This window comes from Diadema antillarum, unplaced genomic scaffold (genome assembly GCF_040938485.1).
Source record: "Diadema antillarum isolate AM-2024a unplaced genomic scaffold, OU_Dant_1.0 seq00001991_RagTag, whole genome shotgun sequence".
Classification (NCBI taxonomy): Eukaryota; Metazoa; Echinodermata; class Echinoidea; order Diadematoida; family Diadematidae; genus Diadema; species Diadema antillarum.
This window is the reverse complement of record NW_027272647.1, coordinates 184,436-198,410: the sequence shown is the minus strand read 5'-3', so window position 1 is coordinate 198,410 and position 13,975 is coordinate 184,436. Positions and strand designations below refer to the sequence as shown.

General features: G+C 36.2%; 1 protein-coding gene across 1 annotated transcript in view; it reads left to right on the top strand.

Annotated features, from left to right (window-relative positions):
• Positions 1 to 13,975, top strand: part of LOC139713511 (uncharacterized) — a 92,832-nt gene that overhangs the window by 6,880 nt on the left and 71,977 nt on the right. Inside the window, exons 2-4 of the mRNA XM_071625237.1 lie at positions 11,509 to 11,651; positions 12,518 to 12,656; positions 13,772 to 13,941. Of these exons, the coding sequence (XP_071481338.1) occupies positions 11,509 to 11,651; positions 12,518 to 12,656; positions 13,772 to 13,941 (452 nt within the window). The remainder of the gene's footprint in view (positions 1 to 11,508; positions 11,652 to 12,517; positions 12,657 to 13,771; positions 13,942 to 13,975) is intronic.

The following is a 13,975-nucleotide window of genomic DNA, read 5'->3' as shown; positions in this document are numbered from 1 at the left end:
TGGGTGAAACTGTGTTTCTTCATCTTATCATGGGGGCTCGTAAACTGTTGACAGTGCTTTTCGTTATTCTACTAACTTCCACAAAAATGGTGAGTACACCACTGACTGCAGAATGTGATCAGAAAAACAGTCGTGTTTTGCTATTATACATTGTATCTTGCACTTGCTTAACTATAGCGACCTATGAAGTAAACCTATTAGTGATTTGCGTAGATTAAACTTTGAATAATTACGATGGTCCAACTGAGAACTACAGTATAGGTTTGTACCATTATGCCATAGGGCCTATGTCGAAATGAATTATTCATTCCGTCTTGAGGTTCGAGCATGGTAACTTTTCGACTTGTAGCAGAGGTCTGCCAGTGCCTTGGTGTAACATTTAATATCCCTCACTTTGCTATCACTTGTGATACTTTTTTTTTTTCCTGATGGTCCTTCTATAGTGTTCGTTATTTTACTAAACATACAATAATCATAAGTCCAGGTGCCATGTTCTGAACCCTGGTTTACCGTCTGCCCGATGTTTTTTGATGGTTTTAGCAATTTTGAGGGTGCTGAATCCAAATCTGGATGATGCAACTCTTGCATCATCGAGGTTTTGGAAACATTGCATCAACCATATTTGGATTCAGCACCCTTAAAAAGGGTAACACCATAATTTATTTCAAATTCATTTAGGATTTATAAGGAAGTACGTACATTGGAATTTTATTTTTGGTGACTATCTGGACATGAAAAAGAAATCCTCATTGATTCAAGGATTACATCAACCAGATTCGGATTATAGGGTAAACCCATCAATGTATTCTCAATTTTAACTTTAGACGGAAATACTTAGTATCAAAATTTCAATGTTTGGCACCCATTTTGGATATCTCAAAACCCTTCGGGATATAAAAGTTAGCATATCCATATTCGCATTCAGCACCCCCGAATTGAGTTGAAACCGTCAAATCTTTTCAACTTCTCATCACCTCAAAGAAGTATAGATAGAGGAATTCAGATTTTGGTGGCCATCTTCAATATCTCAGAATCCTCAAGAGCGCAAAAGATGCATCATCCAAATTTGGATTTAGCAACATCAAAATACAATAAAACTTGATTTTTGTCTATTTTCCATTTATAAGGGTATGTATAGGACTTTCAGATTTTGGAGGCCATTTTGGCGGCCATTTGAATATTCTAAAACCCTCAAGGATGTAACATCCAGATCCGGATTTAGCACCCTCGCAATAGGGGAAAACCATCAAAAAATATTCGGCGGACGGTAAAACAAGTTATGCCCAAAATCTGACTTTGGCACCAGACTACAGTACAATGTAGTTAAAACCAGACTTAAAACATACAACATAACAATAACAATAAGCAACCATGTTGAAATCCACATTGACTTATTATTATGCACATTATTTAAAAAAATCACGCAATATGTATCGTCAAACTGAAAAAAAAAAACCTTGAACAATTTTTCTTTTTAAACACAGATGTATTCATACTGGCATAAGTATTTTCAATGATCTCCCCGAAATATTAGAATATTAGACAGTCAGATTTCTTTTAGAAATGCTCTTAAATCTGTCGAAAATTTTCATAGTATACATGTACTCGGAGTTCACATTGAAGTATTTGTTTAACCTGAATGAAGATAAACACCTCAGATGATTGTTGTTATTTTGTTATATTGATATTGGTTTTAGAGTATGTTTAGTCTTTGTTTCGTTGTTTTTCTTTTCGTATCACCTCTATGTTTGATTTGATTTTGTTTCGTTCTGTATCTTTGATATGTTCTGTTTAGGCCTATGTCAAATACTTTGTTCACGGCCTCTCTGAAAAACAGCCTCTTGCCTGGTCGAGGGCCTTTAACCCCGCGATCATATAAAATAAATGAATAGATAAACAAACAAACAAACTTACAATCTCGGCCCATCTGAAATGCGCTAGAAAAATATTGATCAGACACCGCAGTCTCATACTAACACAAATAGAATTGTTATACTGACATATTCAGCAAAATACGTTTCAGAAATGGAAGTAATGGTGATATAGGGGAAAAAAATAAAGTGAAACTGCACTTTTCTCTTTATCATTTCTCTTCCGAATATACTGTATAAGGGAAATACATTAAGCTAATTTCTCATTTTGTAGTAACATTTTCTATACCTTATAATTGTTAACTTATGTTCGTATGATTGTTATTCCAGTTTAGTTGGCATGAAATATGACCTACTATGTATGCGGTTAGGTCTATGAACACTTACAACATCTCTACCCAGAATGGGTTAAATCAATAAGCAATATTGAAATATTGAGTGGAACGAGTCAAGAATTTATCGTTATTTAACTTTTTGGTGTAATCAGATTAATTCATTATTGTTTCTCTTATCCATGGTTATATCAAGCAAATGAGTGATTCAGTACGCATACAATGGTGCTTTTGCAGTTGACAAGTATACATGTTTTTTATTATGTTACGTATTTTTCTATCAACTGTTTGTGTCGTTTTGTTGTATATACCTACTTATATAATTTGCATTCGTTGTTTAATCGTATACACCATTGTATTCTTACGTGGACCCATTTGAAAACCAGTCTTGCTCTGAAAGAGCTATGCACCCTCAGATTGGACATAAATAAACAAAACAAAATGTGCCCTAATATCTATTTTTACCGTTGCTAAATAAAGCACGACAACAAAGGTATATAAGTAATACATTATATTATCATGTTTTCTATCCAAAAGCATGATGATCAAACTTTCTAACAGTTCAAGTATGATGAGCCATTTCTGATTAAAAAACTGAAAAGTCTATACCATTCAGCATGTTCAGGGGATGTATTCATTAAACTGCCACATCAGTTTGACTTCAAGAGCTTTCTATGTGTAACAATCAGAAAGGTTGAGCAAGGTGTCTTATGAGAATTTGAAAAACATAAGGCGTACATAAAAAAAAATGAAACATCCTATATAGCCAAATTTCTTTGAATTAAGAAAATAATGTTTCTATTATCATGAAAACTCTGGATCTAACTTGCCACGTTGTTCTTTATCTTCTGCATTCTGAAAGCATATTCAAACATGTAATACATCTCTATGAAACTGACTGGCATACAGTATTTTTCAAAAGAAGTTTTACTGTAAATAATTATTTTTTTTCACATGCTCAAGTAAAGAAGTTCAGTCACTTTTGCATGCGACTTTTTTTTTGTTGTTGAAGTCATTAAGGCCCGTTCACACAGCCCAAAAGTCGCGTAAACGCATTAATCACGCAAGAAATTAGAGCCGTACGCGATACATGCGCGATTTGCGCATTTCGTGAGTTTGTCTGACGTGGAACCTTTGTAGTTGTCCGTCGATGTGCGCCGGATCGGCGCTTTATGCGATTCCAGGTTTTGAGCAGCTGAAAACTTGGCTTCGTGAAAGAGTTTACGCAGTAGTGCGCTGTTTTACGTAATTTTTGCGTATAGTTTGCGTAGTTCTTACGCGGACAATGCGCGAAATATGCGTGGAATATCAGTGATTGTTTACAAAAATGTTGCCACTATCGCGTTCATGCGCGAATCATGCGCGATTCATACGCAGTTCATGAGTGATAATGCGCAGGTTATGCGTGGTTTTCCGTAGACCTCAGTCGTCGGGCACAACCACGTATTCGCCCTATTTTGGGCCTGTGCGTGCCTATGCGCTGGAAGTGCGTGGTTTGTTAGTGATTTTTGCGTGATCTTTTTGTAGTTCTTGCGCAATTCATCGGTGCTGTTCATCGCGTACTTAAATCAGCGAAAATGCTCTACGGACAAGCACGCACAACCAAATTTCATGCGTGATTCATACGTTTACGCGACTTTTGGGCTGTGTGACCGAGCCCTTAGTTTCAACTGAAAGACAAGACATTTATGTACTCCCCAGCCTTAGCATTTAAAGCGGTTTGATATACGTGAATACGGCTCAAGGGATTCAGTCTAATCGACAATCATGTGATAATTATTTCTGCTGTTTAGAGCTCTATTCTTCTCAATCCCTATTACTAGATTTCATGATTATTACATTCATAAAAACAGTAAACATCCGCAATATTGAAGGGCTCATCGTTCTAGTCTTATTCTAGATCTACAAGTGTCGACAGGGTAGCTATATCATGCTTATCACATACATGTATAACAGCTAAGATTTTTTCCCTATTCATGCTGAAACGAAGAATATTTGAGCACGCACAGGGAAATGAAATGTTCCACTATCACTAGCAGAAATAGATAATGAGATAACAATTCACCCTGAAAACAGCCAGCCCTACTTCATATCCATCGGAAAACTCTTTGTTCACTAATGTAAAATAAGTAAGAATGTGCATTGAAAAAAAAATAGACATATTAATTATATTGTACATAATTAGTAAGAAGTGACAGAAATCTATTACCTTATGTAGAAGATTGTGGTACATGTATACAAGTTTAAAAGTTTTATTTTTTTTCAACTGAACTGAATTTGAATTGATATAAAATGCATTTTCACCAATAACAGTACAGATATCTGCCCTTCTCACTATCACTAAGAAAAAGTATTGGTAGAATTCATAAGGGTAATAAGACAAAATAGCCTTGACTTTATTTAAGATGCTCATTATTCACAAACTGCCATTACTAATTGCGGATTCAGACTCTGTGTTTTATAATGAGAACTATCAAAGTTTTGAAGTTATAATGTTGGAGTTTCTTTCTGGAAATCAGACTTATTCATCCTCCTTCTTAAAAAGAGAGATAACATTCCTGAGGGATCCTATCCAGATGGGAGATTTTTTTAATTTTTTTTTAAAAAATAAAACAAACTTCATCATTACCAAGAAGAATTTCCAACTATAATGACAGCTGTGAAGGCATTTTAAAATCTTCTGGTAATCTAAATAACTATTAAGTGTTGTCAAATAAATTCAATTTGTCTTTTTATCTGCATACAATTTTGAGGAGAAATATATCACACACTGTATCTTCAAGTTTGTCATTACACCTGTTTGTGTTTTTTAAGTTTGTGATTACACGTGTATGTGTAATATGATCTGTTTTGAAGTCACTTCACTGTGATTCCTTCTCAACCCCATTCTTTGCTGCAAGAAGGCGAACTTATGAAGAGCTCTGTAAGGTTTTAGTTCTGTTGTTAGTGATCGATATGTTTTAGTCGCTTTATATTTTATGTTACTTCTATCTACCTATACATGGTTACATTTTCGTACTCTAATAATGTTGGTTTTGAGGGAAAAGCATATTACAAGATCTGCTTTCTTCACATAGCTTTCGCCCACATTTTCAACATTACGCAGTAATTTACATGTATACGTTTGTTTATTCATTTCTTCCTCAATTCATGCTATTCATAATATGATATTTCGACGTATTGGTAGTATGTATTTCTATTTTATATCATCATTTTGTTCTTTTCTCGTGTTAGTACATTGCCACTCTCTGTTGAAAATGAAAATAAAAAACGAAACGAAATGTGTAATTTTGTCCTAAAATCTTGCTAGAGGGGTACATAAGTTAAGCTCAGTCAAATTCCTCAATATCATTATCTATTGTCATAAGGGTTGCATTAATGCTGATACGATAACTCATCCCACGATAATGGGACCATTTCTGCGCTCTTATTACAGTAGGAGATCAAATAATTTTCTAAGTTTTAAGTTCTATGTTTTCCAAGTGTATACTTGTCCATAACGTTATTCAAGTTTTTCCCTGCATAATACACCTTTTCTACCTGCATTTCTACCTATGCATCTCTTATACATTCCTCTAACAATCTACACCGAACAGCTAACGTGTTTCCAAAAAGGAAAATGAACTCTGCTCTTTCGTTACCATACAATGTTAAAAATTCAAGTACGAATGCATTTTAAGACAAAATATTATGATTTTTTTTCTGTTGGAGTGGAGCGGGATTTAGAGGAGTCCATTGTATTGCCTTGTTTGCTATATTGCTGCTCTCTTCAAAATCAGGAAATTTCCCGGTTTATAATAATTGCGCAATCATAGGGGATCACCAACAGTGCCTTTATTAACACCTCAATATACTGCCTTTACCTGCTTTTAGAGACAGTTCAAAGTAATTATTTACGCCTAAAAAGGATCATTTTTCGGGGGGGGGGGAGGTTCCCCGCGGTTACAAGAGAAATCAAGGACGAATGAATTTTGACATAGAATGTTATGATTTTTTTTTTTTCAGTGGAGCGGAATTTAGAGGAGTCCATTGTATTGCCTTGCTTGTTATATTGCTACCCTCTTCAACATCAGGAAATTTCCCGGTTTATAATAATTGCGCAATCATAGGGGATCACCAACAGTGCCTTAATAACTATAAACACCTCAATAAACTGCTTTTACCAGCTTTTAGAGACAATTCAAAGTAATTATCTACGCCTAAAAATCATTATTTTTCGGGGAAAAGAGAAATGAAGTTTTTGACTATGCCACAATGGAAATGAGAATATTTATATGCTATTTATATTTCATAATATTTAGATAATTCTTGCCTCCATAATAATGCGTGAGATTACAGTGATCACGTGATCTTGTCCTCAGATTTCTGGTTTGAGTATGGTGCGCGGTTATTTTCAAAGACCTTGCTTGCTTTGGCTATGCAACTCGAATATGTAGCTTCCCTATACACGGCGTTGCGATGAGTATATGTATAGTAACCCTTATCAGTTCAGTTCAAGTCAGTTCAAATCTATTTCATATTTCCACTTTCTCAATGATGAGATTACAAAATTATTGACAATAAAACAAGAATACAAAATATATACAATCATGTCTTTTGATTGAAGAAAAAGAAGAAAAAAAAAACCCATACTTGACACAAATGTATATGGTCATATGAAGATGTCACGTATCAGAATGATGGGGCCTACATAAAACTTTAACGCTTGTAAAACTGTAGGTTCCCGAATTCACAGGCATACAATCATACGGAGAACGGATATGTTTGTCTTGACCAACTAAAATTATACCAATACAAAAGTCGATAAAGAACAAAGTAATGAACCACATAGATATCGCACAAACCAGACCGTATAAGGATCTCGCGGTGTTTGAAAAAGAATGCTAAATATTAAAAGATTTATAGGTACCATTATATAACTTGGTGCTGCGGACAAGGACAAAAGACTGGGAAGTTGCTAAAAACTTTGTAGTGTGTATCCACTAAGTAATAGCTGTTTTAATTTGCGTTTGAAGGTGAATAAAGATAAGGAAGAAGTGATATCTTGAGGGAGGTCATTATAATATCTGGGTCCAGTAAATATAATTGTTTTCTTTGCAAAAATAGTGCGAGTACGGGGAAGGTGATAGGCGTCACTCTGGCGAGTGGGATAACAGTGGATAGAGCGATTCCTTTTGAACATGTGGATAAAAACAGATTATTCATTCAGCAGTTGTTAGTTTATACAGCAAATTCCGAGATTATAACAGAATAGGTCTGGAATTTTCAGAATTCTGTTTTGATGAAAAAAAAAAGCAGTTGGTATGAGCAAAATATCCGGCGTGGTTTATGATTTTTATTGCACGCTTTGAATACGGAGAAGGGAATCTAATAATGAGTGAATTGCATTTCCCCACACCAACATTCCATAATTGAAGTGTAGAGATATTAAAGAAGAATATGTACTCTGGAAAATATAAACAGGAAAGAAATGTTTAAGCTTATTCAAAATTCCGATATTTCTGGACAAAATGTTACTTACAAAATTAATGTGAGTTTTCCAGGATAATTCTCGGTCCATCCAAAGCCCTAAAAACTTAGTGTTATTAACCTGCTTTAAACATAAATCATTCATTTTGATATCATATGGGACAACATTAAAAGAATTACTGAATACTCATGAGTTTTTTCTATGTTCAAGGATAATTAGTTCGCATAAATCCGGGATTGCACAGACCTGAGCTCAGTATTCATCATATTGATTAATGCATTAGGGTCTCGATGTGAAAAAAAAAACAAGCTTGTGTCATCGGCAAAACAAATGAATGATAAAATTTGCGATGATTTTGGAAGATCGTTTATGTATTAAATAAATAAAAGTGGGCCCAAGGGGGAGTCATGTGGGACTCCACATGAGATAGGTTTTAATTGCGAATCATGGCCGTTAATATTAAAAAATTGCTTTCTTTCTGTTAAATGACTCTTAAACCATTCTAAGGGCGTCCCGCGGATTCCACAATGACACAATTTATAAAACAAATTTCGTGATATATCGTATCGAAAGCTTTAGGAAAATCAAGAAAAACTCCAAATGTATGTTCAAAATTATCTATAGCATGAGCTACCTTGTCTATAAAAGTAAGTAGCTAACGCATGGATTGTGTTGTAATGTTTTCTGAAACCAAACTGAGAATCAGATAAAATGTTATGATTTGTGAGAAATTTTGATAATCGTCCGTAAACCTCCCTTTCAAAAATTTTAGAGATTGAAGTCAACAAAGAAATTGGTCGGTAATTATTCATTAAATCTTTCTGTCCCTTCTTAAAGATAGGGACAACTTTTGCGACTTTCATCTTATTGGGGACTTTGCCATTAAATAAAGATTGATTAAGAATATATGTAAGAGGAGAAACAATTTCCCTTAAAACATTTTTTAAAAGAATATTTGTAATTCCATTATATCCTGAACTTTTTTATCGTTCAAATTCTTGATATCTATAATTTTTTTCTTCAACAATAGGTCCAAAAAATATTTATTGAGAATTCCTATTACCTAAATATTTATAAAATTCAGTTGATGATCTCGGGATTTTACCGGCAAGATGTGGACCAAGACTTGCAAAAAAATCATTGAAAGATTCCGCCATAATGACAGGGTCGTTAATCTGGCGGCCGTCCGCTGAAATATATTTGGGAGGATCGGTATAATATTTGTGTTTGAACGCCTCATTAATCACCTTCCACGTACTCTTCACATCAGATTTATATTTAACAAACTGCCTCGAAAAACTATACGTATTAAAGATGTCAGTATGTTCCGATAACGAATATTAATTTGTTTAAAGGCGATGGATCTTTACGATACTTATGAAAAAGTTTATTTTTGCGGTTAATGGACCCGAGAAGAGATTTTGTAACCCATGGTTGCCGTGGTACTCTCTAATGATTAGAATGGTGAGGTCTTCAGAGAGGAACATAAGAATCATAATTAACAATTGAAATATTCATAAAATTGTCAAAGGCTAAATCAGTTATCGATTATGGTTCTATTACACAGTTTACCAATATAAAAATCAACGACGACTGCATTTTATGTACCACTTGAAAAGATTTTTTTTTTTTTTTGTGGGAGGGGGGGGGGGGGGGCTCATGTTTTGATAATCCCACTCCAAAGTGACAAATTTCCCCATTCGTTGCTCAGGTAATGAGGATTACCCACACTCCAATAACAATCAGGTGCCTGTGACATTAAGGGTCATGTTCAGCAGACAGTTCACAGAGCTTAAATGCGTATCGTCCCTTAAATTACAAATTTTGTTTTATTTGATTTGACTGCTGTAACGAGGTTCTTGGAAAAACTAAGGTTTTGACTCTGATGAAAATGGTCAATGCTTCGTCACTTGATAACTTGATAACCTGCGGTTTTTGTTTTTGTTTGTTTGTTTTTTTTGCATACGTGCGTGTGTGTTTTAGATGCTCTGCTGAAAACGAAAAAAGTTGATATGATAGTTCTATTACTTGACGGACGCATCCGAGATCAGTATTATGCACAACGCCATTATATGCAAAATATCTCTTTCCATCAGCAATGTTTACACGTTGGCAAATCTTTAAGTTATTTTGTTCAATGCAGGCTAGTATAGTTTTTCATACGATTTCATTCTTCCTCTGTATGAGAAAGGTAGTTTCAAGGCAGAAAATATTGACCTGCCAATTTCGTTCTTGAACTTAGAAGAACGTAGTAAGAAAATTGTAAGAAATAAGAGAAATGCGTTCATGGATTTCCCCTTTCGTTTTTTTTGCTGTCTCCAACTGATATTCGGCGCTCTCATAAAAAGCTGAGTGTTTTGTGCTATCTAGCACCTTGGACCATCTATAGGTCATAGACAAGGATGTGAAGTTCTTCCACTACTTATTTGCACAGTTATGCAGGAAATTCTTCAGGATTCGATAGGGAAAGAGTGTACGTCATTTACTTTAATAAAACAAAAAGATATACTAGGTGTTACGAAAAGCATTTCCCACTTTTGATCCTTAATAGTTCGAAAACTATAGATCAGATAATACTGTCATTGATATGAGTAATAGCTGATAGTGTACAATTTAGTTGGAGGTGATTTGAATGTGAAAACATGACTCAGTTTCGTTAAATCCATGATTAATCAAAAAGTAGAGTTCCAGATTTTGGTCAAATTTGAACCCTCTATAAAAAAAAAGAACTTTACACAAAGACCAATGATGTGTATTTGAGTGTGTGCTTACAATGACCCTGAACAATAGATATGAATACCACGAATACCACCTTTTCAGAGCTCTGCTGACTCCGGACTCTTTCTGCAAGGCACATGAATGCTTTATTAATAATTCATGATGGATTGCCCTGGGCACTGCTAGTCTGAATTCATAGCAAAGGGTAAAACGCATGCACATGGAAAAACGTAAGCACATGTCAGGATGAATAATGCCCGAGTCACATATAAACACGGATGCTCAAGGATCTACACGGTGATCCGGGGACGTCCGGGGAGATCCGGGGAGATCCGGGATTTTGGTATGACTGTACACACGGTATCAACACGGCAGCTACACGGATAAGGCCGGAAGAGCGCGGCGTCTACACGGACAAACACGGCATCTACACGGATCAACACGGCAGCTACACGGATCAACACGGCAGCTACACGGCAGCCACACGGACCACCCCGGATTGCTCTGCCAACACGGCAATCCCCGGATGACGCCGGATGTTTTTGACCTCCAAAAGTTGCCGTGTTGGCCTCCCGGCGTCAACACGGATCCCTCCCCGGATCAGATTCGGGATGGTCCGGGGGTGATCCGGGATGTCTATGTGACTGGGGCATAAAGACTACCTGTGATAGTGGAATATCGCATGATGGCATTATGTAATAGAACACTCCAATCCTGGTCATTGTTCAGGATCATTAGTTATCCATACACTCCCATACACACCAATCAGCCCCTGAGCAAAATTAAAATTTTACACAGACGATTGAAAACAGAGCAGAATCTGAGTCCTAATTTAAAAATAAATCTTGAATTTAATGAAACTGATAAATGCTATCATCTTTACATTACCTGCAACAAAATTGTACACTATTCAGCTATTGCTCATACCAGTGTCAGTGTTATCTGATATATAGTTTTTGAACTGTTAAGGATCAAAAGTGGGAAATGTTTTTTTGTAACACCTATAACCTATGATCGAAAATTGGACATCCATATCTACTTTTAGGTTTGTTGTAGTTTAGAATCCGGCGTTACTTTTGTCCAGATTTTCTAACATTGTTCCTCTATTTCTTCCCAGGTGACTTGTGTGGTCAAAGTCTCCTTTCAACTTGAGACGTATTCCAATCCAAATCACACAAAATTAGACGGTGGTTGTTGCGACCCATTTTTCTGTAACTCTTGTGACAACTATTTCCGCCTGTGCTTCTCGGAAGTTGGAAGGCAAGTGATCTTGGGATGGGGAAGTGGTTGTTGTTTGTTTGTGTTTGTGTTTGTAAATGTAATATGTATAGTTAAACTATCAGTTGCTCAACGTTATCATACATATAACTTCTTGGTATGTGAATTTGAGGATGTGGTGTAACATAAAAGCACTGACATGATAACAAGGGTGGAGAAATATAGATTAAGGATAAAACCATTAACAGTGTGATAGCCACATGGTGATCAATGTCATATCGCTCATGTAAAGTCCTTACTCATGGTTTGCATGCAAACAGTCGATTCTTTCCAAAATATGTCTCAGTATGAATTCTTGCAAAAGAATATGTTACTGGGTATATGTTGACAACGTATAAACTATCACACTTTTCACTCGGCCAAAACAAATACAATAATCGCAATAATGTCATCAACATTTATCCGTTAGGGTTTTATTACTGTTGGCCACACTGGTCACCCCACTTACGTCTCAGCGTCAAAAGTGATCCCCGAGGTTAACCCATTTGATTACAGTGGTTATCCTTCAGTCCCACTCTCTCCATAGCCCGGGAAGCTTTATAAAGTTTCATTCTCTTGAACTTAAGGATTGTGTTAGGGTAGATATGAACGTCAAAGATTTTGACGAGGATGACGAGCAAAGATCATTAAGCACAGTGCAGTACTAAAGATAAAATGAAATTTTAGATGATTTTTAGATGAAATCGGGCGACTTTCAGCACACAGTGCTATACGTATGGGTAGAAATCACTGATATCTCTATGGAAGAACAAGATCAGTGGTGGAAATGGGCTGCATGCTTGGCGGAGGTCTGCGCTCTCAGAGAACTTTTCTGGCTTAAATGTGCAATATATCAATATCGCTTACAGCACATTCACTCAGAGCTTCTGTCCTTACGGCAAACCCGAGACCGACATCATATTTGTCGACAATGACGACTTTGATTTTCCGGTGATGTTATCTGACACGGTCTATAATCCTCTTGAACTCTCCATCAATTCCTGGCAGGTAAGAAAAATATGTCTTTTGATTCAATCGCTAAAACGCCGTTTACGTTCGTTGCAGCAGGTTGATTTACTGTCAAATTTTTGCTTCAAATGCCTAATTACACTCATAAAATTCGGTAATATGACATTATCGTAATGTAATTCTCAGTGAGGGATCCAGGAATTCTGTAAAGGAAGGGGGCACAAAAAATTCTTTTTCCGCTTCCGGGTTTCATCGGCTGACAAGCAAAAACAAACAAACAGACAAACAAAAAACAAACAAAACAAAACGGCTTCAGCGCAATTTTCTGGTGACACTACAATCCGCTGACAAAGATGATTTCTGTAAAAAACGAAAGAGGGTGCACCGTTCCGCTTTTCATTGATTTTTTATTTCTTTTATTCAAAAAGAAGATTGAAGTGGAGCGCTCGCCCGCACAGGGTTCACTTCCCCCCCCCCCCCCCTCCACGATTCGCTATTGATTCTTTATCTTTCCTTTACTTTTTAATTTTTCGTAGAGCATTTTCTTAAACCTCCCAGTGTGCAACAGATTGTTGCATTTCAAATATGAAAATACAAAAGCTACCTCATGTGGGATGGGATACTTTCGCCCACACCCTTCTGAATCGGTCGATCTCCATAGATTTAGTACACAGTAAGTACGCAGACGCAGAAAAAGATGAAACGAATACAATGCAGCCAGTCCATGAATATTAACTTTTTTACTTTTTAGTGACGATTTTCCGGATATTCAACCCAATATATATGCACTCGGTAGTTAAATTAGCTTTCTAAAAATGCAAAAGCTGGGAGGGGGTATCTCTCCCCCCATCCTGACTTGTGTGCCTCCCCCCCCCCCCCAAAAAAAAAAGAAAAAAATTGAACATAATGATTATTCTTGCCAAGTTTATTCCTGCATACAGCCATAAATGAGCTTGATTCAGCGTAATCAGGTTTGACTCTATATTGATAATGTGCATTTGGTATGTTTATATAAAAGTTCAGTGTATATGCACGAATAATAATTTCTTCATCTCTGCCATCATGTTTTCATTCATTTGTCTATCTGTCTATCCAATGTTATCTGTCTCCACCAATCAAAATTCTATTCACATTATTACGATACCAAACCACAGAACGGATTTAAAGCAAACATAGAAGTCCTTGACTTGGATCATTTGAATAGCTATAATGTGATCGACCAAATCGGCTACAACTTCAAAGGCAACTTGTACCAACCATTCCGATCGGCCGCGCTGGCTGAGACGAGGACTCTAGATTTGAACCAGGGCAACGGAGAAGCCAAGTGAGCAAAACCTCTTCTTCACGTCACATCTATA